Source organism: Calypte anna, chromosome 13, assembly GCF_003957555.1.
Source record: "Calypte anna isolate BGI_N300 chromosome 13, bCalAnn1_v1.p, whole genome shotgun sequence".
Lineage (NCBI taxonomy): Eukaryota > Metazoa > Chordata > Aves > Apodiformes > Trochilidae > Calypte > Calypte anna.
In genome coordinates this window covers 13,380,269-13,407,662 of record NC_044259.1, presented here as the reverse complement: position 1 = coordinate 13,407,662, position 27,394 = coordinate 13,380,269, and the positions used below count along the sequence as shown (strand labels likewise).

The window sequence follows — 27,394 nt, the reverse complement described above, 5'->3', positions numbered from 1 at the left end:
ATTTGTGCTGCTACATAATAGCAACCTCTTCAGGATGGAGGGGGCAGTAAGCAAGAAGCTTTGTGAGCCTGCAGATACCCCTGTAGCCACAGAGTGTATGTGGTCAGGGAAGAATCATTTCAGAGTATCCTTTGGTTGTACAGATTATCTAAGTGCAATCAAGAAAGGGGCAACACAAGGTCATGTCCTCAAATTTAGCTGTAGTCATGCAGCTAGTGCTACTGAAACCTTGACTGGGTAAATGCCAAATTTTGCATCACCAGAATGTGCCAATGGGGTAACTCAAACTTAAAGATGACAGGAACAAATAGAAACTTGGCTTAAATTCACTGGAGGAAAAAATTCAAAATCTGTTTATGGATGCACATATTCCACATATTGGTTCAGACTACCAAGAGGTTTTGGCAGCAATCCGGATTTGAAGGTATGACTCTGATCCTGCATTTAGGATTGACAACCTCTGGTCTGAAAGTTAGAGACTTTCCTTGCCTGGAGGGTTGTTCTGTGTGGTTTTTGTAGGAGTAAACCAAATTAAATAATGTGTAATCAAAGCAAAGTGCTAAGATGCATAAGGCAGGACCTAATGCCTTACCCATCTGTATATATCTAAAAAGATATCCAGGCTGTAAAAGCTACTCTAAAACCATGAGTCTGAAAAATACCAAATATTAAACCTCCTTCTATGGGGAAATATTTTAACACAGGATAGGTGAGGTCATGGGATTACAGTATCCCATCCTCCAAAATGGAGATACAGGTTTTTTTGGCAAACATATTTGAGCCTGACTTCTGTAATGACAAGAGAGATTGTTGCTGAAAGTTTGCACCTCAGAGTTCTTGTAAACAGCTGTTACATAAGGTTTACCTGTGTTCTTGCCTGCCCAAAGAAGCATAAAAACCCCCACAACTGTGTTTTTGCAGCTGTGAGTCCTCTTGACTTCTCTAGTTATTGTTAATGCTAAGCAGAAAGTCCTGATCTTATTTACTAATTCTATGGGACAATAACACCCACACTTCCAGTTTTGAAGTCAGTTATGTCAAAACAGTGTCTGTGCCTTGTGGTGAAAGAGTAAATTTTCACAGAAGAACCATGAGATAGGTATCGTTTATGCCTTCTTCTACTTTCACCACTTAATGTAGAACTCCTCATGAAGTAAGTACCCAGGCACCTATTCACACAGGACATTTTCTTTTATCAGTCCCCAGAGGATTCATCAGAAGAGATGGAAAGGTCTTTACTTGTGATGATTCAGTTATTCTCTGAAGTGGGACAAAAGTCTTCTCATTATTAAGGGTGCATTTGGTACATGCTCTGCATGTTTTCTCCTCATGGCTACCCTTCTGAGCCCTCCAGCTCCTTTCTTCCAGGCACACAAATTCAGGAGTAGGTTCCTGTACCTTTCACAGATAATCAGGTCCTGGGATCCTGTGTTGTCCTGCACTCAGGCCTCAGTTCAAAGATATTGGATGAAGATCATGTACTTTTCCTCTATTATAGAGAGACTGAAGAAAAAAACTAACACAAACTTTCAGCTCCCCCATTCTAAGAATGTCTCCATTTTCATCATCAAGTCTTATTTTCCCTCTCCAATGCAATTTGAGAGAATTTAAAGACTCTTCAAGTCATCATTCTTTCTCTTCACTCCTTACAAACTTGCATACACACACAGACACCTTGTGAGCTTTCCAGGTACCAGTATCCAGTTCCTGGTAGTCCAAAGGTTCAGAGAAAATCATGCAAAGGGAGAACCAACCACCCAGAAATGCCACCACCATCTCCAGCCTGTTCTCCTGTGTTTATTCCTGTTTAGAGCTTTCAGGTCTACCCTGCACTGTATTAGAGAGTCATGGAAACTTTCTTCCTCAGTCAAAGACAATTGTGGGTTGTTTTTTTTCCCAGGGAAGACAATTTGGGAGCTCACAAAACTGGAATAGCAATGTCAGATCTCTTAGTTCTGAGGCGTTATCTTCGGGATAAATACACTTGCTGGACTGTGCATTTCAGGACTGTGCTCAATTGCTGGTTCTGCTTGTAAATTGCAAATCACATTCTTGGCCAAACCAAAGCCTGTGTCTGTCTAGGCTCTGAAAGACCTGGGAATATCTTGTCTGTCTGGAAGTACCAGCGTCTGCCCTCTCCTTGTCCCCAGAAGCATGGCAAGTGTCTGTGGTGAGAGGGATTCCTGTTAATGCTTTATGTGGGGAAAATCCAGCCATCATCTGCTCCCTCAGGATGCTCTTAGCTTAACTTAACAGCTGCTACTATGATTACAGATCGAGTTCAGCAATTTCACTCAGCTGATAGAGTAGAAGAGAAAAGGGTGGCCGGTCATCTTTCCTCTGAGCAGGGGAGAGAAGAGAGAGGGACAACATTATTGTCAGCTTGAGAGAAATGGCAAGGTTAGGAAGGAAAACCATCTGAAGAAACTGAATATTAACAAAAATACAATCTATTGCGACAGAGAAAATGCCAAAAGAAGAATGAACTTCTGTCTGTGCTTTGGTTTTTTTCTACTAGCAGTGAATTTTGCCTGGTGGACACTAAGTACCTTGTAATAGGTTGGCTGTCATTTTACCATTGCTATTAAAACTCAGGCCCACAGATCTGCAGCTTTCTTAGGGAGAAATTGTTGAATTAGCTAGAGTTAAGTGCATGACAGTCTTCTCAGCGAAGTTAATACACTCTGTGGAAACAGCAGCTTAAATAAAAGGCAAAGGGCATGGAGTTTGCTTGCTGGTGCAGATGAAAGCTACGGAGTGCTTTACCTCCAGGATTTTGTCTTGCATTAGCATAAGTGTATACCTCTCTCCTTCTAGAAGCCAAGGGGAAGAGTCTTTGGGAACTAGGGCTCTCCCATTACAATACTAACCATCCTCCAGCAGTGGCTCATGACTTCATAAATCGCCCTGGAGGCCAGCTTGGGTTTGTAAAGCCGAAATCCTGCATTGATTTCTTCCACCACTTCTGCACTGGTGCAGTTCTCATAGGGGATTTTACCTTCACTGAAGACCTCCCACATCAGCACTCCTAAAGCAAACAAATGAGAAAAATCCCAAAGCAGTAAATAAAAACCTCAGCAGGCCCATCGGCACCTTCCACCTGCTCTTCTCTGTAGCTCAGTGTTGATGCCTAGTACTTGGTAAAGCATTTTCACTTGGACTCTGAGCACACATCTGAAAAATGAGGCCCTAACATAATCATACAGCCAGTATCTCAACTAGGCACTGGACTGTGTGGACGTACCAGTCTGGTCACCGCAAGTTTGACTCTGTGCACTTCATCATGATAGTCTAGCACAACAGAGTTATCTTTCGCTGTGAGTCAAAGTCTGTGTGTTATGGGTCAGAAACCAGAGTAGTGTCACATGTCTGCTCCCAAACTTGACTGTAAGTCAAACTGAGCATCCTTTTTGGAAGCATCTGATTCTCAGTGTATAGACCAGTTTCTGATTTCTGAAGCAGGAGAACATTCTTGCCAAGGTAGCATTTCTCCCCATGACACTCCCACTTTGCTGTGAGGTGTCAGAGGTAGCTCCACTGGCAAATTATGTCGCTTAGTAGTATGTGGTGAGTGCTGACAGCCTCCTTCACATGCCAGGGGACATGGAAAAACAAATGATGCTCTCCAAAATATCTCCATGTTGGGTTCTCAAAGGCTGTTGTGTGGGTCTGAGTACCCAGCTCTCAGTGTGCTGCTCGTATCCCACCCCAGGAATGTAAAGCTTCAACCAGAGCAGAAGACAGTGAAGGGAGAGGGAAGCACAGAATGCACAAGCACAGACTAGCAAAGGTTATAATCCTGCATTATTTACTGCTAGGCCCAGAGCTGAGTGGCATCCCATTGACTGTGTGCTGTGCACAGAACACTGCACCCATTCATTCTGCAGTTCTGTGATTTGCATGTTAGCTGGAGATGTGCCAGACACATTAATGTGCCAGATCAACAGGCAGGGGGATCGCCTGTGTTATCTCCACTGCCAATGACTTTGGGAGAAAACCTCCCCACGACTGTTTTCTTATCTATGAGGGTTCAGAAGGGAGATCAAAGAACAAACACAAATCATAAAACAAAGTGTTGGGGAGCAGGAAATGAGGTGAAACAACGTGAGCTGTGAAATAATATTTTCAGATTGGTACAAAGCAGAGTCAGCAGAGCAGACTTGGAAAGGAAGAGGGTTTGAGTGAAGCATCAGTTCTTGGGACTAACAGGCAGAGAGATGGAGTACCTAAATATGTTTTCTTTCCTTATATAATCTTACCAGTGACTCTCCAACCTTGTCTTGGACACTCCTGCTATATTGATATGAGATAGAATTATTTGGTATTATATATCATTGCACAGGAATAATGCACTAAATTGGCAGTATGTGCACTGTCCCAAAGTGTCTAGGTAGTTTACTGTCCTTCCTTTCTTTTACTTAAATTATTTAGGCTTGCTGTCCTAAGCAGAACACAAATTATATATTGTCTGGGAGAGTTTACTCAAATCAGTCTTGAAACCCCTAGATTTTATGAGTTGACATTTGTTGAATTGTTTCCATTCTCACAAGAGGTTCTTACCAAATGACCAAACATCAGACTTGGTGCTATAGTTGCTGTAGGAGAAAACCTCTGGAGCAGACCACTTGACTGGAAACTTGGTACCTGTGGAGCTGGTATACTGATCATCAAGGACAATCCTGGAAAGGGAAAAGGACACAGGCTGAGTAACCTCCCCATCCCATGACAGACCCACAGGGAGCATGCACAGCCTTGGTGGCATTACCTGGACATCCCGAAGTCAGACACTTTGACCACGTGGGATTCTCCCACCAGGCAGTTCCTAGCAGCCTGCAAGAAAAGAAGATGCAAAAGCAGAGAGTCAGAGCTGAAAGACCACCACAGCCCCTCAGTTTCTCTCATCATGTCAGACGAGATAGTGATTAAAAAAGAAAAATCAAAGTTACATTGTACCATGCAAAGAGGGTGAGAACATGTACATAAAAATCATAGAATCGGAATCATAAAGTAGCTTAGGTTGGAATGTTGGAAGAGACTCTAGAGATCATATACTCCTCTCATGAGGATTCTCATCTAGACAAGGTAGCACAAAGTCTCAGCCAACCTGGCCTTGAACACTTCCAGGGAGGTGGCATCCACAACTTCCCTGAGCATTCTGTTCCAGAGCATCACCAGCCTTGTGCTAAAGAATTTCTTTCTAAAATCCAGTCTAAGCCTAAAATATATATATCTGTGTTGCCAAGAAAGATGTTCAGCCACAAGTTTGAATTGCAGGCCCTTGTTTCCCAGAAGGGACAGAGAAAAACCCTAAAACATCCACAGTTACTTACACTCCTTGCTCTGCTAACAAAACAGCAGCAGGTACTGAGGCAACTTGGGTAAACATCATATTAAAAGTATTTTATCAGCTATGCAAATTTATGCATATGTTAAAACAGATGTTTTTGGCTACTTCACTGATGTTAGATAGGACTAGTGGTCAGTCCCAGGGAACTCTGGGAGCTGGGCCTCTCAGAGAGCAAGAGTCCACTCAGAATAACAGATGATCTTTATGTCTTCATTTCTTCTCTCTCAAATACAATTAAGGGAAATAGATTGTTCAGTGCCCCAGGGGATGCTTTTTTTTTCCTAAAGTATCAATGCTGCATTTGAAATAAGCAACAGACAGGCAGGAGGGCTGTGAAAGCTGAAAATTAAGGAAGGGAGAAAGCACAAGGAAACGCCCAGCTGAAGGAGAGAAAGAGTTTGTGTGGGACCAACATACCAGATCTCTGTGGATGACAGAGTTTTGTTCCAGATAAGCCATTCCTTCACATACATCTTGGCACATGCCCAGCAGGGTTTCCTTTGTAAAACTGCCCCGCTGGCTCCTGAGGTAGTCGGACAAGCAGCCATTCTCCATGAACTCAAACACCAGGCAGATGGGATCGTTCTCAAAACACACACCATAAAGCTGCACTAGCTTGGGATGAGACAGCTTCCTGTGAGACAGGAAGAGAATGTGGAAAAATCTGGCAAGTGGGTTATATATGGGCACCTATCTCATCCTGCTGCACCACTCTCTTTGCAGAGGCCCACTAAGAAAGCAGAAAGAAGAAAATGTGTAGACCATGTCTACCATCAAGTAGCATAAAGTATCATCCCATTTTAATGGTAAAAGTTACCAAAAGACTTCTGCATGGAAAATCACCCATTCAAACAAAAATAAAATCCGTTTCTATCTATTTCGAAGGGAAGAAAATGTACAAAATACAAACAAAGCAAATAAACAACAGCACAGATTTAGAAGATCATTCTGGATATTGACAGACAGAAGCGCAATAATTCAACTACACTTTGAATTGCTTTTGTGTGTAACCACCAGAGCTCAAAGTCTCTCACTCTATACTATTTAGACACATAGTAGATAATCCAAGTTTAAATTTCCCATTCATATTCCAGCACTTTGGTTCAATCTTGGGAATCCTACAGAATCTGATTTTGTTAGTGAAACCACTACTTACATCAAGACTTTAGCTTCCTCGATGAAATCCTCCTCAGACATTGCTCCTTCACGAATGGTCTTCATGGCTACTTTTGTCTTCTCCAGCAAGTAGCCAAGGTAGACAACCCCAAATTGACCACTGCCAATTTCCTGTACACAGGTGAGCTCAGAGGGGTTTATGACCAATTTTCCTGTTGATTTTAAAGGAGAAAGAGTAAGGATCTATCAGCAAAATGTCAAACAACAAGATTTTGTGGGTTAAACATTGAGACAGAACTCAGAGTGAGTCTTTCTGGATCTCCCTCATATTGCCTGTCTGACCTTTGGTAGCTCATTTGACAAGTCCATGCTGCAGGTCATGTTCAAGAACAGGAAGAACAACATCCCCTTTCTTTTCCCATTCGTCTTGTCTATCCAATTCTTCAGGCAGAGTTGTTTCTACCATGCATAAGTGCAGTACCAGCCACAACATGGTTCTGAGTTTCTTTGGTGTCTCCAAGGGTTACAACAAAGATGCTACCAGCACCATTCTGTAGACAGTGTGCAAATGGTGATATCTTTCAGGAGGGACTCAGCTTTCATGAAGTTAGACCATGCTCCTGCTCCCATCACCTTTGTTCAGCATTCACCTCAGTATTTTATGTTGACTTCACTGACACCATGGAGTTCTCATCACCTCCCTCAAGGCATTGCATTATCAGTTCATTCAGTTGGCAATGGTAATGAAAAGATGATGATCTAGTGAATAGCGCAGTGTAAAGATCTGAAGAAAGCTCTTTATTGTGGCCATAGTCACATGAATCAGTAGCTATGGGGATAGTCAGGATCACCCAGCTAACCAGTGAGGAATGTGATTGCCATACAGTCATGAGGGTACCATACCATAGCTCAGCCCTGCAGTGATTGGGGCCTTTTTTCTCCAAGACGAGACTGCATATCGCAAACGAGTGACAAGACCTGAATAACAGAGGAAAATATGGGTTCCAGTTATTGTCCCAGTCATGGGAAGTGTGGCTGTCAATACCCCAGAAGGCAGTGTGGAGACTGAAAGCAGATTGATTGTACTGAGTTCTCAGCTCCACTTGAGGGCAGCTGAACTTCTATTCATACTGCTTTTTCCTGCCTGCTAGAAGGAAGCCAATTCTGAGTAGTTTCAGCTCATTTCCTATTTCCACTGTCAGGAAATGTGAGTCTGCCATGTACCTAGCTTTTTGTGAAATCTAATATGAGGGATATATCACCTCCTGGGCAAGGAGGTCCTGAAGTACAACTCAAACAGGTATCTTGATCTGGCAGTGGTGACACATCCTCATGGTCTCCCAAAAATAAAGGACTCTCTCCAGTATGTCATTATGACATTTGTGATCATCATAGTCAGCCTTAGAAGTATGACCAGGATGGAGGTGTAATGCTGGCTTTAGATGGTCATTTTCCAGGATAGGAAGAGAAGCTGTGTCATTTAAAGTTTCATTGTAAGAACAGGGGACATGGGAGCCTTCCTTTATTCAGAACAGTCACCTGGCTGCATGGTAAAACAGTATATATGAATGTCAGCCTTAACTCACCTCCTGCATTGTGCTGGTGATAGTTGATGAGTGCAGGGATGCAGTCAAACACGTGCTTTTCTGCCAAGTAATATCTCTTGGGAAAGTCTGTTGTCTCGTTGATGTGATAATGCTTTATAACAGGATTGTTATCAGTGCTGAAAAAGAGGAGGTTTCTTTGAGGAAAAACTAGGTTGTGGCAAAAAGACAGGAATACATGATAAATGGAAGAGGAGAGATCAAGCAAATGGAAGAACTTTCCTTGCACAGAACAAATGGAGGAGGAGCAAGGACTGAGCTGCATTTGCTAATGAAAGCTGTGTAATTGTATGTTCTTCCTCCCACCCATAGATGGTCTAATCTCTAGAAACTCTGAGGTTTCCTGATAAGAACAAGTTGAGTACTAAGTTTCTCAGCCTCTTCTGTCTGAAAAAAAAGAAATTTCTGTCTCATCACTGAAACCCTTTCACCAGTCTTGTGTTACCCACCCCTGATGAGTTCAGCACACAGGCCATGTTGATCCTACTGACACTCCAGCTGAGGGGACAAGGGATTATTTATAGCCATACATTTAGATGCAGTGAGAAGCAGAGCCTTTAATAGACTTCACAAATGACAGCTAACTCTTCTGCCTTTTTTGGAAGCATTTTCCTCTATCATTTTCATGAGCCTTCTGCTCTCTCTTTGTAATGCCAAAACAACTACAGAAATTACATTCTCACAAGAAGCCATTTCATTACTGAGATCTGCTGTACCTTAATGCTTTGGTGAAAACAGAGACTGTGTACATGCCAGGCTGCCTCGAATCCCTCACCATGAAGGCACCTTCCCTACCCTGTAACAGAAGCAAAAGAGAGAAACTGGTTAGATATACAATGGAAAAAACCAAGCAGGCTGGAGGCAAAGCTCTGCTTTTTTCACCCCAGTATGCTACTCAGTCACAAGGATGTGCTAAATATGTAGGAAAAAACAGAGGCATCATTCAGCTGATGGAGCTTGGTCTGTTCCATTCACAGCTCTGATGAGTGCCCAAGGTCTGCAGGTACAACTGGCAACTTGTCTACTTTTGCTTTCATCCAAAATATTTCAGCACAAGATTGATTAGTTTTCAGAGAACTATTGGCATCCTCAGGCCTTTTGCAGAGGTAGAGAAGATGAGCTAGAATCTCAGTTTTCAGCTGACAAGGTGTTCTGAAGCAGTGTTCTCCATCAGCCCCAGTTACTGGGTGTGTTTTACAGAAGAAGACTGGCACAGCCTTCTGCCTACACTCAGCTGCTGAGGAAGTGAGAGGCTTTGCTAGTGGTCCTTTATCTTGCATAGCACAATAAGAGCAGCCAAGGGCAGCAGCAGCCCAACAGGAACCCAAGGGTCAGCTCCCTCTTACACTAAGGAGCCCTTGCAGGTATTCATTAAGTATTATTGCCCATCTGTCCCACACATAACACTGTTTTACCTCATCCTTCAGGAGTGTTTCTGCTTTGCTTCTGCTGATGTTCTTATTGTACCATCTGAAAACACGAAGACTCAGAATCAGCATTTCTAGGCTGTTAAATTCTCCACTGAAAAACCTCTGAATTGCAAGTCCCCACCAGCACTAGTGACCATAAACTATGTGAGTAGGGACATTTGTGGCTTGTAGCTTCTCTAACAAATCCAGGACACAAGAAAAACATAGGCACAACTTACTCATATATTTGCAGATTCTCGGGTGATTTTTCTGCCAGGTAGCTACTTGGCACGTAGCCTTCATGCCTGTTAAAATGTGGTACAGCATGAGCACACTAGACAGACAGGATTTTTTCTGCATCTGCATGTGGGAGTCATCCCTGAAAGATTTGCTTGCTCTTTGCATGATAGAAATGCTGGTTATTATGCACTTAGTAGGGTTACTAGTAGAAGGAAACAAATCATTTCACTTCAAACCTTGGAAATGTTCACAGTTTTCATTATTTCCCCCCTATGACAGCAAATATTAGCCTGAATTAAGCACTGTTATTTTTAAAAGTTGAGTTTTGGATCCTTTTTCTTCAGCTGCCTGGATACAAGAAACATCTCAGGGAAGAAAGTTACTGTAATTAACCTCCCATCACACTTTTCCTATAGATTAGAACATGCTTCACAAAAGAAAAGTTATACTAAATCCAGCATATATATTAATGGAAGAACAGAATGGACTTAGAAAGGATTTGTAAATTGTCTGTTAAAAAGGGACTTACCCATTCTTATCTTGAACCAGCCACCAATGTTCCTCAGAGCTGTCAATCACATAATATTCCTCATTATATTGTAATGTCAGCTCCTGTGGATTCTGGGCTTCATAGTCATATATGGCTACAACTAAGGCTTCCTTTGGATCTAGCAACAATTTCTGCACAAATTAGGAAGAAAGATCATCATATTCATAAAACCAATGGCATTTGCTCTAAAATGGTGTTTCTTTAGTGGCAGTGGTGCCTTCTGGGTTCAAAAGCCTCAAGCTAGGAAAGCAGCCCAGGGAGTTTAGGGTGCTATTTTCACAACATGAGATTTTTTTAACACTTTCAAATAATGGATTTCATATAAAAATGTCAGTTGCACAGAGCTGGTCCTTCTTAGGGAAGGCTTATTTCTGTCTTTCTATTCTTCCCATAAGTTTCCTAAACCCCTCTTATAAGCTTAAAGTGGTAAAACTTCCACGGCCTCCCTAGATGGGCTGTCCCAGTGCCTTGCTGCCCTCCAGCAAGGCATCCAGCCCTAACAACCAGCTTCCTTCTCCCTTTTTATTAAGTCAGAGACATTTTGTCTCACCTCCAAGTGGGTCTGGGAAATTACTTCTCTGTTCCCTTTTACAGCATCTGTTCTCATATCCCTCCTACTTCCCCAGTTTCCCTTTCTATAGATTGAAAAAAAAAATTACAGTTGAAGTTTCACTCACCAGTAGAAAGCTACTTGTGAAACCCAGCTTTTTCTGCAAGAATGAACCTAACTCTAGTGGGATGCTGCTGATTTATAGCTTATGAAAAAAAAATACAGAAAGATAAGAGAAAAGCCCAGGGAATGTTATTACAGGGGACATTCTAGGTTGCTGCACTGTAGTGAACCTTAATGAGTATATATTTACCACTGCAAGTTAAACACTCAGAATGCTAAGGAAAGCTTAGTGTGCCTCACTGCACTCACCCAGTTATCTTCAGGAGTGGGAGGAAGAGGCTTCTTTGAGGCTGAAATTAAATGAAGAAAGTTAATTTGAAGTAGATCTGGACAACACCAGAGGGGAAATGATCAAGGTGACAGTGAATAGTAAACCTTGGTCTTTTGGAGTAAGACAGGCCAACAGCCTGCATCTACACAGTGACTCTCAGCCACACAGCTTGGGTTAGAGACTGCTGTGCAAATTCCTTAAGGAATCACACAGATTGAAGGTAGAAGTGTCTTGGGTGAAGAATAATTTAATAGGCTTTTTTTTTTCAGGAGACAAAGTTGACTTGACCATTGAAACAACAGAGGAAATATAGTTAGCACAAAAGAAGACATGCAGGGTTGAACACATCTATCTCAAGAAAGTTGTGATACTGTCTTACCACAGCTGATAAAATTCTTCATCTCATTCCAAAGACAGCATCAAGCATCACACAGAGGAGAATGTGAATTCAAAGCAAAGAATGCCATATACAGTAACAGACAAGCCAGAATAAGGAATATCCCAAGAAGCCATCAATGTGTTTCTTGATGGAAATGTAACATGATATTCTTTGATGTTCTGTTTGAGACAGATTTGATCCTTTACTTTTGCTAGGAATAAATATTTTCAAGGTCAGAATGGCCTTAACAAATCCCATACCATTTTTGGTGGGGTCATACTCCACACAACCTGCTGCCAGCTTCTCTGTCTGAGCACAACATCTCCACTTGCCATCTATCCAAAAGTTTGGATGACACTTTGAAGCCAGACAGTTGTTGTTTCTGGTTTCTGGAAAATGTTAGGGGAAGAAAAAGGATGGGGACAATAACTGGTTTGCATTCATATAAGCTCTGAAAGACATCTAGAACTGAGTGGAAACAATCTGCACTTTAGAGGAACTTTTTATTCTTGTCAAACAAAGCTTTAGTGAATATTATCACCTTCTCTGTTAATGTTTTCCTTCACCCAGAGTAAATGCAACCATTAATGTAGAGGAATATCCTTCCTGCTGGTCATGAAGCCCATCCCTCTCTACTGTGGAGGAGAGAATCCTACCTTCCCTTGAACTGATAAACACCAGAATCACAAAAGAAAGGTTTCATCAAGAGAAAGAAAACCTAGCATGTCATATACTGTTGATTCCTTTGGAAAACTACAGCTCTACAGTATGTACATAAGATACTGACTTGCTGCTTTGGCCTGGTGTCCAGCAGGAGCTATAAAAGCTGGCATTCACCAGAACTGAACATTTATTTTTTTTTAACATGTAAATACCAGCCTTGAATTTGTGCATGAGGGATAAAAAGTCTTTCCTCCTGAAGTACAGTGTCTCTATCTCTAGTAATAATGTTCCTAAAAAGAACAAAAAAAATTCTGCTGGTCTGTTTCAAATGACTATTCAAATTGTCCAAGTGAGGGAACAGTCTCAAAACATTAGACAAGAGGTGATGAAATAGCAGCTTGGAGCAGGTGCACTCCAGAAGGGAAATAACTGGTTGCAAGAGAAAGTGCACGAACCCAGTAATATCTCCATCAGGCACAATGTTTTCAGAGTGAACAAAACAACAGCTTGTGTTATAAAGCAGAGAAAAACGGCAACAGAAGCCTGGTGCAATTTTCATGTAACGAAGTAACACCTTCCTTGTGGCAAGTATTAGGCTTGGTTTCTGCCTGCAGTGCTTAATTCTTGTGCCTTCCCCTCAGAATCCCTGCTGCCAGCCACAGCACAATTCAGGTGAACAGAAAATGAAAGCTACCCACAAAAATCTTTCTTAACTATCATTATTTGCTCTATTATTGTCATCTAAACAAAACATCTACCCAGAAAAGATTAATTTATAAAAAACTTAGTCATATAAAAATCCACAGCTCTTCCTGAATAAGAAACCTCAAATTATGGTAACTTACTAACAATCTGTCTTAGAAAGAGGCAAATAAAGCATTCCATGACTAAATTTTCCACTGCTGCTGAAAACACACCCACCAAATCTATATGCAGTTATTTTATATAGAAGATTTGCTAACATCATTCCCCACTACTGCTTTGCATTCTTGGATATAAGACATCGACTCCCCTTGTACATATTTTTTCTGCATGATAGCTTGGGAGAAAGCTGTCTGGGATAAGTAACTTCAACAATTAGATGGGCACAGGGGCTTATTACCTTCCTTCAGCGTAATGATCCATCTCTGCTGGCTCTCATGGTTGGGTGCAAACACATAGAGTATGTGGTTATCATGGATGATCTGGAGAGAGGAGTAAAGAAGGGAGCTAACCATTAGAGATAATCCCAAATATAATGAAAGAAAAAATAGTTGAAGGAAGAGAAAGCAGCCCCCATAGTAAGAAATTACACACAAAATGATGATGTGGATGAGTAACTGGCTTTTTCAGAAGGACCTCTTAACCTCATTGACTTCTGATCATTTAAAATGGAGTAGAAGCCTGATCAAGAGAGAATTATGGACAAGCAATGTTTTAGATCAATCTTATGCTGTTAGGAAATGCTCATTAAATCAATAGAGGTGCAGCAATTTCAATCTGCAGAGGTTTCAGCCTGTTACTTGATTACTGCTTCTAAAGCATCTCTGGGGAAATGGCATCTGTTTCTTAGCAGTTTCTTGTAAGATATCTTCATTTAAGAGCTAAGAGTCAAATCTACCTTCTCTTGTGCCAGTATAAATATCAAACAATTCCCTGGACATTATTTGGATTACTATCACTCTTTGAAGTTTTAAATATCTTTTACTGGGATTATAGAGGGGAAATTAGAAGCTCTAGGCAAATTAACAGTGAGAAATAAAGATACCATTTTCATCAACTTGGCCTTAATTATGAACAAAGAAAGGAAGAGAAATACATAACAGTTGTGAAGTTTCAGACCAGGCACTAAAATCATAACAAGAAGAGAAACTACTCAGAAACTGAACTGGATTATGACATTTTGCCTAAAATTTGATGTAAGGCATAATCTATATTTCTCTTCCAATCTTTATTTCAGCGATTTAATTCCATATGGGACCTGGTCTCTTTATGGCACAGATACTTTGAAAAACTTTAGCAACCATCTTTAAATAGAGGTTTCTACAAGAGAGCAGCTGTTTTTTTAAGTTTCTTCAGGGTGTAGATGAAGCAATGTTGATTGTTAAGAACAGGAAATATTTGCCATCTCTTGATCTCTAGCCCTTGCTGTGTGACTCAGTGGCTTTGCATGCTATAGAGAGATAAATGATAACCAGGGAGGAATAATTTGCACTCATTTAAAGCCACTCCTGTTGATATTATTGTTCTGCCTGTATAATGTTTTGACAATCTAAGGCAGATTTTGAAATATGCAGTATACAGATCTCCAAAAGTCGTAGCCACGAGCATGCACAGCTGCAAAAAAAATCATTCTTTCCATGCTTTTCTGCAAGGAGCTCACTTGCCAGCAGAGCCACACAAAATCAAAAAGCCCCTTGTGGTTTCCTGGGAGATTTACATCTGGGGTTAGCCAAGATTTTTATTTTTAAAATAAATTTAAAAAAAGAGATAATTTTACAAAATACTACAAAACTGAGGGGAAAAACCTTGGATGTTCTACAAGCAGGAGTGATTATCAAGACCTCAGTGGAGCACTGTCCATCATGACTGGTACTCTGTTACCATCTCACATTGCTCACCTCTACCTTCACTTTATTTTACTGTTCTTACAAGCTTGGACATATGGAGGTATAGATTTGAAGATTCTGACCAAAACTAAGAAGATCTGAGTAGTTTTTCCTTTTCTAGTCCATGTCCACTCAAGTTGGAGTTCTCCATGAAACTTTCCCCCTGCCAGGCAGCTCTTACCCAGCCCCAGCTTTCCTGTCACATGTTCATCAAAAGCTGTTTGTAGGGTACAACAGCATCTTCTGCTGCTCCCAAATGCCCATAAACAAGGCCATAACACTCATAATCTGGTTTCTTGAGTGCTTGTTGTGTACCAACTTAGCAATATTTTGTAATATTGCAGGGCCATTGTTATGATCTTGGCTGGGGACCACTCCATGCTGGAGGGAGGGTTACCAGACCCAGATCAGTTTGGGAAATTATTTCCTCCTCCTTCTCATATCTCTGCAAGGTAATGTTTTCCAGAGCTCAGACTAGAGCATGGTGGATATGCCCTGTTCAAATGAAGATTTAGAGAGAATTCTACAAGCTACTTCATGATTTGCCAGAATGATAGTGCCAAGCCAAGCCTCTGAATTGATGCTGGCTTTGAGATAATAGGAATGGGAAAAAAACCCAGACCCTTTATTTACTATTTATAAAGGATATATTGTGAACATGTGTACATCAGTCACAACATATTTTTTTTTTAATCTGCAAATCTGAGTCCAGATAATTCACTCTTTCAAAGCTATCTTTGAACAGAAATCCATCTGTATTCCTTGAAAACCATACATCATTATTAAGAAAAGTAGTATCACCAATATGATAAAATTCTGATAAGTGGCAGCACAGGGGAATAACATAATAAACTGGGAAACTGTATTGTAATAACTGAGCATATATTCTGTGGCAGTAATATTTACATCAGAATGTAAATGTATCTCATTTGTGTTAATAATTAACACCAGACAATGTGTTCCTCATCCTACAGCCAGCACTGTCCACCTCTTAGTTATTAAGCTATCTCATCACTAAATGTCCCATTGTTCTTGTCTCCCCAGATCATCACATTCACCAGTTTCTGAAGCAAAGGCCACTGAACGTGTTTAGTTTCAGCATCACCTGGGTAAATCAGCCAAAAACCTTGGGTAGATTCCTTGTGAGAAAGATGGGGCTTCTCTGAACATGAGTTAGTGGGACAGATGAACATTGTGTTAAATGTCAGATGGAATTAGAAAATCTAATTTAAAACGAATTTCAATTTAAAGCCAATGAGTATAAGAGTTTATGCATCTTGTAGTAACACTCAGTCCCTGATTTCCCAGTTCATTTCAAACCTTAATCTGCTTTTCTTCTTTTCTTGTTATTCACCCTTGTGCTGGGTTCATTAAGGACTGCACTGTGAGGGAGGATTTTATAAAAAAAGTGATGTCTTTATCAGCATGATAAATGGACAGACTCACCTGGAAAGGATATTTATACTGACAGGGAATGATGATGTCACTTTTCACAATTTCCACACATTTAATCCTAGAAAGTTCCACAGAACCCTTCAAAGTTCTTTTTTTCTAAAAGACAGAGAAAAACAATTGGTTAATGCTAATGAGTGTGGATTAAGCGACTAATTAGACAGGACTGTCATGTCTGTAAGAGATTTAATTTTAATGAAGCAGAAGGCCACTAACTGATCATGAAGACATTTGAAACTATAAAGAATCATTCTTATATATGGCACCTCCATATGGATTGCACATACACATACATAAATTTCAACTCAGCGTGTGTATTCTAAGACAACCAGTGAAAATCCTCGGTTGAAATTCAGATTTTGTTTTGTTTTCTTTCAACAAACCCAAAATAACTATTTTCATTAAATTTTCAGTTCACCAATCTTCCTGTTTCATACTAAAAGGCTACAAAACAAGAAAAGCTTTATTTCAAAAATAGCTGGGTACTGAGAATTTCAAAACTACGTATTTTATCTAAAATGTAACATTTTTACTGTATATATTTTCCAAGAAACAAAATATTTGTCTGGTTTTGTTCTGTCTGTTTTTAGATAAGTAAAAATAACAGGAAATTTTGAAAAAAAAAATATCCTGGAAATCTTGACACCAATCTTTTTCTGGCAGCCCTGGATACCACTATGGGCAGTTAGGAAAGGACGAGAGAATAACAAACATCCAATTATCCCAAGTACCTTGGCATACCTGATTTCCTACCAAATCCTTGCCTGGCAGGTCCTCAGCTTGTACAGAAGTGAGGTGAGGCAGCCTCTGGCACATGGGAGGTGGGAGCTGAGGCTCAGGACCTGGTGCATCCTTCTGAAGGATTCACCACAGAGGTGTTTGCACTCTGGGGGTGAGCTGGTTTCCTGTTTTGATTCGTTTTCCATAGGGATTAAATGGTAGCTGGCTTGCAGCTCAGCTTTGTGATAATGTGATGAAAATCTGGGAGATTTAAGAACACCCAAAATGATGAAAAGCTTTTGTTTTTCAAACACAAATGGCTCTCTATGGGAGGGAGTGTGAACTTCAGCAACTGCATCGTATCTGTCATGGCTACCCTCAAGGACTTTGTCAACCTTCTCACCCTCCCCTGGACTTCCATCCCAGCCCTTTGTGTTCTTCACCCTCCAGGTCCCTCTTGCTCCTTGCTCCCAGAACCACCATGGACCTGCAGCTCTGCCCTGCTGGCAGTGGCAGTCCCCACCACTATGTCACCTCTCACTGTGGCTCTGTTGCTACTTTTCATCAGTAAATTTAGCCTAACACAAGGGACCAGCAGATGCTGTAGGAGATGGGATGAGTGATGTCAATGTACTGTCAAACAGCCTCAAAACAAAGAGGCTCCAAGGCTCCTCAGACCTTGTTCTTACGCAACTGGCTGGGTACTTTTCCTTTGTATGCTTGGACTTGAGGAAAGAGAAGAAAATTCTTACGCTGTGGTCTCACATTGTTCTTGCTGAACTTTGCTGGAGCATTTGGGGTTTGTATTTGTAGTTGTTTGCAATTCAACCAGTGCCTCTGGATTTCCTGCCAACACCATCTCCTGTAGACAACATCTGCCTGCGTAGGTTCATGGGGTGGTAAAGTAGGATCTTTTTATATCAGTAAACCCAAGTCTCTAAAGCACCCCTAAATGTAAATAGCAATTAACTATGAAGAGTATTGCCAAGCCTTAGAAGGTTTTACTACACCACATTTTCCCTGTCTGCTTTCTTTCATTCTTGTCTGTTTACTTCTTTCTTCCAGACTTGGCTTCCTCTGTCTCTTCTACACCATCTCCTCTATCATTTGTTCTGCCCCTGGGCCATCTACCTCTTCTATAAGACACAAAATAATTTTTTTTCCTATAAAAAAACCTTTCATTTTATGAGAACTGAACCCTCCTTCATCTTAATGCTTTAAAGTCCTAGGGCTTAACCACATGCACTCTTCCTCTGAAGCTTTAGGAAGCAAAGACAAACTCTCTCTTTCACTCCACATTGGGTTTTGTTGATGATGTCTGTCTAGACTCAGCCTTCTCAAGGGGCCTTGTGCAGTTATCCTGCAGCTCTCATTACTTACTGTGCTCCTATTAATCACATAATTTCATCAAGGGAAGCTCCTTATAATCTCATGTGTTCACATGCAGTGCAATGTCAGGGTGCAGCTCAGCCACTGCATTGCCCAGCAGATTCTCAGCAAATGGGACTGTGCTGATATGAAGCAATTACAGTCCTGTGGCAGCACAAACAACTGGAATTACTGCTCACAAACCAGGCATTACCCAGAAACTGGGCTGGAAGCTAAACATATCCCTGCTTTTGTGATGCCTGACTGCACTTTAATCCAACAAAAGCAACTGGGCCATATGAAAGGGAGTGGAGAGGAAAAGGCTCTTTAAAATGTTCTCCAAAAAACCTCAGAGACTTGTTCCTACAAGGGCAAGAGAAAACATGCTGACAGATATGCCTTTGTTGTTTTCAGTCTGCCTGCAGTATAATTAAGTAGATGTTTGGAGCTAGTTGGTCAGGAAAAAACAACAGTGGTCTTACTGTGTAATGAGTGTGGAAAAATAACCAGGGCATGCTGCTGTCCCAGGCAGAGATGTACAGTATGCTGCAGAGCAGTCCACTCTGTTTTATTTATTTTGGTCAGTTATTTGCAATGTGGCAGTTCCAGGAAGGAGAGATAAGAACTCTGAACAGACCCAGGTGCCTCTCAAGTCCAGCCTGTTATGGTCTTCATCTTTAGTATTTCCCCTCCTCTTGCCACACACCTTCAGCAGCTCTTTCACTGCTTAGTCCTTTAGTTTGTGTCTACTGCATAATGATGATGACAATGCTCCCTATTTTCATTAGACACAAGAACAATAGACTGTATACAATTGACATAGCCCTGCCCTGCAGCACAAGGTACCTCATCATGCTTGCTTGGGGAAGGAACCACATGGCATTTATCAAAGGCTAAGACTTACACAGCCACCAACACTGCTGCTCACCCATGCCAGAGCACCTTGGATACACAACAAAACAAATCACTTCTCACCAGCCCAGGGCCTGAGGCAGGGGAAGAAGTGGGGGTGTGAAGACCATGGATCCATAGATGAAGGTTCAGAGAGCTGTCAGTGGTGTCTGCAGGTGACACAGAAATCTGCCATCACTTCCTGACCCCAGCTCTGCACCCTACAGCTTCACAAACATCTAAGATCTTGTAAGATACAGGGCTGTGCAGTCGAAGTACTTTGCTGCTTTCTAGCCAACACTTTGCTGTTGCTATTTGTGATGCCCATTCATCATGCAGCACCAAGAATTTAGGTGAACACCCCTTGGTAAATGCTAAAATGTTTTGCTGAGCCCCTTTGTATTTGCCAAAGGGCTCTGGCAGAAAAAGTATCCAGCAGTACTGGAAGCAGAGGGAAGGGAGGGAGGCCAAAAGGTAGAGATGAGGCAGGGGTGGGCACAGAGATGGCTCTTGTGTTTCCAAAGCTCACAGTTCTGACTGAATATCCGCGAGGGTGGATATTTTACAGTGACAATTTTACAGTGTTGCTATTAAGAGCACAGGATGACACCAATGGCAATTATTCCCCCAGCTGTGAAGAGCAAAGGGGCAGGGGCACAGCCCAGAAGCAGCGAAGGCTGCTCCTGGCTCAGCACATGTTCTCAGGTAGCACTTGAGAGCAATAAGCTCTGGCTGACATAAAATGGGAAAAAAAACCCAAAACCCACCATAAAAATGCCTGTCTTCAGAATAATTTAGGCTGATTTAAAAATATTTGGAAAAAATGTCTAAAGTGGAACAATCTCTCATATAGCTGTCTGTGAGCTTACAAAGGAAAAAAAAAAAAAAAAAAAAAAAAATCTAAGCTTGCATGGTCAGATCTTTCAGGTGGTTATTCCCTGTCTGTTTCCAGGAAAACATTCAAGGCTATTTTTAAAATTTTCATCTAAATGACAGATACTGACCACTCCTGGAGACAGGTCATTTGGCTCCTGGGCCTCTGGTGTGATCTGAGGTGATGCTTTTTTATTCTCATGAGTTTAAATTAAGCAATAAGAATCAACATGAACATATATCCATTACTTAATACTGTATTAGTGTCTTCAGAACTATATCCTTCACTGTAGAAAAGGCTGGGAGGAGTGGATTGAAGTGAATTAAGTTTCAATGAAAATGTTAAGCTAAGTTAAATTGACTAAACGTCATCACTTTTTAATTAAAAAAGTATAAGCTTCAAGGACAAAAAAATGTTCAGAAAGGATTAAGAATATAAAACAACAGGCAGGCAGGGCAACAATAGTTATAACAAAAGTTATGATGTTGATTGCAATATAAAGCAAAGGCAAGCTCTGGAAGAAAAAATGGTGATAGTAGAAAAATCTAATAAAAGCTTATATAAGGTTCATAGAATCACAGAATCACAGAATTGACTGGGTTGGAAGGGACCTCAGAGATCATCAAGTCCAACCCTTGATCCACTACCGCTGCAGTTCCCAGCCCATGGCACTGAGTGCCACATCCAGTCTCTTTTGAAATATCTCCAGGGATGGAGAATCCACTACTTCCCTCGCCAGCCCATTCCAATGTCTGATCACCCTCTCCATAAAGAAATTCTTTCTTATATCCAACCTAAACCTCCCCCAGCACAACTTGAGACCGTGCCCTCTTGTCTTGTTGAGAGTTGCCTGGGAAAAGAGCCCAACCCCCCCCTGGCTCCAACCTCCTTTCAGGGAGTTGTAGAGAGTGATGAGGTCTCCCCTGAGCCTCCTCTTCTCCAGGCTGAACACCCCCAGCTCCCTCAGCCTCTCCTCATAGGATCTGTGCTCGAGTCCCTTCACCAGCCTGGTTGCCCTCCTTTGGACCTGCTCCAGGACCTTGATATCCTTCCTGAACTGAGGGGCCCAGAACTGGACACAGGACTCAAGGTGTGGCCTCACTAGCACTGAGTACAGGGGTAGAATCACTTCCTTGGACCTGCTGGCCATGCTGTTCCTGATACAGGCCAGGATGCCATTGGCCTTCTTGGCTACCTGGTTCTTATATAAATACCTGGTTCTTATATAAATAAATATACTTCATATATATTGTAGTATATTCATATTGAGAGGGATTCCCTTTGTCTTAAAAGTACAAAAGAAAACATAGGGTGAAGATTTTGATGTGTCCTTAATGTTCTCCAACAGACAAAAGATTTGAACTTTGTAGTTCGAAGAAAATGGAAGTATCTAACATTTGCTGGGAAGGTTTTGCTCACAAATAATGTGTAAAAAACTTGAAATAGTAAAGAACAATAAATACCTAGGCAAAGATGCAGTATCGGTGTGCACAGAAAGTTCAAAAAGAAAATTATGATCACATGCTAGAAGGAAAAAATTGTTATTAGAGCAAAGAGGATCTATTTTTATATACTGGACTGTTATACATTTGAAGAGTTAGAAAGGCTACAGATACAACATCCACATTTTGCTTAGAGTAATTTTCTCTAGAAAACACTACTCCCTCAACCATGCTGCAGAAGTTGTGAGTGAGAACTGCAATAGACAGAGCCTTCCTAAGTCTTTAGAAGAACATTTGATAAGATGCATTAGAACTGGTTGCTTAAAGATGTGAAATCTCTGTCCTTGGCTTTCAAGCAGAGGCCTGTCAATGCTACAGCCAACTTCTAGTCTTGACAATAGTCTTGGCCATAGTCCTGCTCCAGGCATTGATCTAATGCTGGCCCTGTGCAGAGAGTGAGACTAAATGAAATTAAGAAGTCCCCTCCAGCCAGTATTACCATGATCCTGTGATTTTGCAATAGAAATGAGGCTCATTGTGGCAAACAATATGAACTTAATTCTCCCTTAACTCCAACAATAAATTTGGATTATTAAAAAATCCATTTTAAATTTACAGAAGTATACTAAAGGATTCATTTATCATTAGGCACAGGCTTGTACCTTGTCTTCATCCTATTTAAGGTTGTATTCATTTTATTACACAAAAATTCATTGAAATGGGTATGATGCAAACAGATGTCAAGACTGACTTCTTTGTGGGCTATAGGTATATTATTAAAAAATTAGTTGGAGATATGTATCTGAAGAAATAGGTATTGTAAATTCTGGCAAGCAAGTAGAACTTGTTAATAAACACATGATAAATTACAAAGAATGATGCATATACTCAGATATGTATTTATTTGGAAGGTAGTCTTTAAGACCCCAACAAAATTTACTTCAGATGAGGATTATAGCTTTATGAATGTTAAGGGACTCAGAACAAAAAAGCCACAAGAAATGATATGAATGGTGACTGTAGTTAACAGGAACACTAAAATGGAGATCTTCAGAAGAGAAGTGTGAGTCTGTTTACATTGGAGTCTTGGGGAAAGAAAAACAAGTCTTCCTAGGGCAGGATGGACAAATCGGATTCTGTGTAGAGTAATTGAGGTAAAATGCCCATCTGGAGCAAGGAACTAAGTGCTGCTTTTGTTACATTGGGCTGAACTCTTGCAAGTAACCCCAAGTGTAGATAGTGAAACAGAAGCAGCTTTATCATGTTTAGGGTGCTGATAGAAGGCTTTCCAGATAAGTTTATTCCTTTTTTTCTCCTGGAACAAGAGACTAAAGTAAATTTCAAAGCTCACTGAACTGCCATGTTTATTTCTGAGTATGAAAGATCTGAATGAAAGAGCCCAGGACAAGGCTGACTCCTGCTATGTGACCCACTGAGCATCTAACCAGTGTAGGAAGAATACGACTGTAAATTGAAAGGGAACTCATTCCTTTTCTGTTTGTGCCTTTCATTCCTGCCTTTAAAAGCTGGACTAGTACTAGCCCACGAGTACATAAAGATATATTTAAAAATATTCCTGTACCAGTATTTCTTGGGTGTTAGGTGCAACTTTCCCAGTCCTGAAATACTTCTCAGAATGCCTGTATAGGGCACAATGCCTATTTTTGAAGAAGGGAAACTGTGGCATAGGGAGATGGAGTGCTTCTCCATAGCTGATACAGCAGATCCAAGCACTCTCTGCAGGCCTGAGTTATGCCAAGATGGAACAGCTCTGATGCAGAGATCATGCAATTGTAATGCTAACACACTGATGTGCTACCTAGAAGACAGTGGCCTATTCACAAAGTGTGGCATCAGCTGCAGGCATCTGTGCCACTTTTAGGCTACAGCCAGCTTGAAATATAGCTAGACATGCTCATTTCTGCCTCTCTGCTCCCAGATAGGAGTGGAACACACTGTAAACTATGCAAAAACTTCTCCTGAGTATGTGAAATACTAAACTATCTCTTTTCACTCTCCTATCTGCTACCCTGAAGGATTTACTAAATAACATAAGCCTTTAGGCAAATGGGATATAAGCAACTCACAGGTTTAAGTGCTTTTGATAATTAAGGATATTTGAAACTCTGTCCTAGACACCTCTCCAGAGGGGTGCTTCTTCTAGGGTACTGCAAGTGTACTGGCACCCTGAGATTATCACATAGTGTCTTCCTTATGGGTTATTCTGGTGAGGATCAAACTCATTGAAACAGTTAAAATGATTACTCCCATGTGCTTGTTTACTCATGTGCATGGTAGCTATAAAATCAGACCCTGGAAACAAAGAATTTTTGTCAATGGAACTGATTTGCATATTATAATAAAGGACCTTCTTATGTATTTTGGTAGAGATGGGGGCTGAATACATGTTTCTGTTATCAGGGTTTGCTTTATGTTGAGACAGCCCTGCATTGTACACTGCTCAGTGAATTTTAGAAAACACAGTTTCTTATTGTTGTCAGTTATTGAGGGCTCATTCTCCTAATGAGATATGTAAATATCCTTCATTAACATTAATGACAATTGTGTGCTTGACCCCTGAGAACACAGCTTGCTCTTTAGCTATGGTGGTTATGACAAAAATGCTGTTAAATTCATGCAAAAATTTGCTTTTATGTTGTCAGTTGTCTGGGCAGCTTCCAGTGTCATTTACAGAGTTATCTTTGTATCCCTTTGACTTGCTTATGTCCTTGCTTTGGACTGCTACAATAAACATTTAAAATTCTTTTTATACCCACAGCATCAAAATATAGAGAAAGGGATGTGTTAAGCCTGGGCTTAACACAGAAGTGAATGCTTTACTTTAAGCCACCTGATTGAAATCAATGGGACTTCTCAAAAAACATTTTGTTGGGCATATGTGAGAGACATAACTTGCAAATAAATATTACTGTTAAAGATGATGTCCAACCTCAACTAGGTTATGATAAAATACAAAGGCACATCATACTTTGCATTTGTTGCTGAGTTAAGTTTTAACATAATTTTCTGCAACTAAGCAAGATTAGATGCTATGAAGTTGCCAGTGCAGGACAGCAAGGCAACATGGTCCCCAGTGTGTGCAGTAACAGTGCATAAATATAAGGGATTAAAAGCATGTTCAGTGACTGTTAGAAAACAAGCAATATTATTTACAACCATCTCTAGATAAATAGAAGAAAATTATTCTTATTTCACTAGAATACCCAGCGCAATGGGGTGTGCAGACTGATTTCTCATTTTCTTAATATTTAGCAAATCAGGGAAATGCAAGCTTGAAGAAGGAGTGCCTAATCTGAGCACGGATCTCATAATCACATCCCTTTGGAAGCTAAAGACTCCAAAGACTGGACAGGTTACACATGACAGCTGGATATATTTTGAAATATAAGACTGGTCTCCTGCCAGCCATCAGTCTGCTGCCCTGAAGAGAAGATGGAGAGAGTGAAGATCAGTGGATAACTGGTTCTGCAGATGTAATTAGGTACACTTGGGATCTCTGCAATCAACCACTGAAGGTAACCCCACACTCATGTAAACTGCCAGGCACAGGCTCACACAGCTGTTAACACACGTAGCAGCTTTTGCTGAATTCCTAAAAAAGAAACCCTGATCCTTGCTATTAAAAAAAAAAAAAAAAAAAAGGTAGCCTTACTCCTCCATGCACATCAAAAGCCAACTGACCAGAAACTCTAAATGATTCATTTGACCATTCTACATTTTTTTGTGAATGGTGCTGTAGTAAAGACCAGAAACACTAATAAAATTTAACAAAGATCATCCTTCCCCCCATTAGCATCTTTCCCTTCCCTTCCCATCTCATCCTTCCCTCCATCATTCTGAGAGAGAAAATGGCTGACATACCCCATGGCGATGTTCATAGTAAGCCAGCTGGGATTTGGTTAAAACAAAGAATCGCACTTTAAAGTTGGAGGGTGAAGTCCTTCTCTTCTGCTGGGATTTTTTGATCAGCACTTCCTCCAGGAGCACGCAGTTATTCATGGCTGAGCCAAAAAGGGTCCTTTCCCGGGACATAGGATGAGCTGAGTGCCCGTCCAAGAAAGAGACACAAGAAGGAAGAGAGCTAATTAAAAAAAAAAAGGTGTTCAGAAGGCAGCGTAGGTGCTTTGAGCTCTATCCTCTATCTTCCCATCTACACCAAAGCTTCCTTCCTGCCAAATCATAACCACATCCTCTGTAAAGTCATAAAACAAAAGGTATATGTTGAAATATACTTTAAGGTAAATGTTGTGGAAAAAATAACATTTGAGGGACATTCAATGAGTCAAGGATTAGAAATTAATTAAAAAGGAGATGTGGCATGATTAAGCCTCCATCTCCTACTTGCCCATTTAGTAAATAGTTACAAATACACATACTGAACATGAATGTATAGTATGAGTGTCTCTTCTGCCCTCTTAGAAGTAGGTCATGCATCCATATTTTTCAAAGGAATGGTGCTTTCCCATTTAGAGTATTGAAGAGTTGACTGTGTGTCTCAGACTTATATTGTCTGTGTGTCAACTTACATTCAGGAAGTGTCCCATGTAACTTGAAAATTCCTCCTATGTAAGCAAAGAAATTTACACCCAGGATGCACTTGTATAAGGATTGATAAATATTTGTGATCATCAAGTATTTAAATTGAAAATGGTTAAAATAAATAACTTAATAGTTAGTATTGGTTACTATTTACTGATTACTGACTGCTTCAGGTGCATTCTTATTATTCGGTGGATGCCCTCTGTGGATGCCATGAACACCAGGGTAATCAGCAGTGAAGAGATCACAAACATTTAATCAAGTGCAACTCAGGTTTACTCAGGACTTCAGGGCACCATTTGAGGCAATCTTCACTGGGCTAAATATAGAATTATAAAAAAAAATAGTACGAACTTCATGTAATCTATACAACAATCTTGTTAAATTTAATTATTTGTTCTCTGTTTTTCCATGGTTAATATTTGGTTTATTTTTTTTAATAGTGATGTATAAATGTATTGCTAATGCTACTGAGGACTGGAGAGATGGAGTCTAGTGGAATTCAAATGCAAGATAAGTATTATCATTAATTAGGTATTTCTGAAAATTATTTCAATCTAAATCATTTATTTACCAGTGCTGAATTTTGCCTTTAGTTAAAAGTAGCATTCAGGTAGGAGATGGCTCCCTACTTCTGGTATATTTTTAGAGTTGTTTTCAAGATCCAAAGAATATACTGCTATTTTAAATTCAGTTCATGATGAAAAAAAAAAAGAAAACTGAACAAATACCAGAATTTCAAACTCGTTTAAACAAAGACTTGGATTTTATAGGGAAGATCTTAGATAGAGTTCTTAGGAACCATGTTTCTCAACAGAATGTATAGTTTAGCCCTGCCAAAAAAGAGGTGGCATGTTCCTTCCTTTTTTTTTTTTTTGTTACTTTGTTCCAGTAGCATGTTCCAGAGATCATCAAATGATCCTTATTGATCTGTGCAATTGAGAACCTGCATTTGCCATTAAAATACAATTTACAGATAGCACTTGACAAACAGATCTGTAGGACAATTCGTTCAAGTCAATGTAGTATCATGGATCAGAAACAAGGAGAAACAAAAGCTGCAGTTCATCTGTCTCTGTGTGATGGTCTTGCCAAAGACACAGTGCAGTATAAAATGAAATATTTGTTGTGCAAAAGTCTAGTGAAGCTGCTTCATTTCTTGGCAGAGTGACTGAGTTCCAAGGAAGTACTGTGGTTGAACAAGAAAGATGAAACAAGTCTGTGATGTCCTGAAAAAGCATCACTGC

General features: G+C 40.5%; 1 protein-coding gene across 1 annotated transcript; it reads right to left on the bottom strand.

Moving 5' to 3' along the window:
• Positions 1-2,162: 2,162 nt before the first annotated feature.
• On the bottom strand, positions 2,163-25,640 carry ITK (IL2 inducible T cell kinase). Its single transcript, XM_008505613.2, has 17 exons — positions 25,470-25,640; positions 16,287-16,391; positions 13,355-13,436; positions 11,850-11,978; positions 11,189-11,229; positions 10,246-10,397; positions 9,716-9,781; positions 9,483-9,537; positions 8,784-8,863; positions 8,050-8,186; positions 7,367-7,441; positions 6,504-6,675; positions 5,765-5,981; positions 4,766-4,830; positions 4,561-4,679; positions 2,871-3,028; positions 2,163-2,340 (listed from the first exon to the last, which is right to left on the bottom strand). The coding sequence occupies exons 1-17, from the start codon at positions 25,638-25,640 to the stop codon at positions 2,269-2,271; spliced, it is 1,896 nt and encodes a 631-aa protein (XP_008503835.2). The 3' UTR covers positions 2,163-2,268.
• Between the last annotated feature and the right edge of the window lie 1,754 nt (positions 25,641-27,394).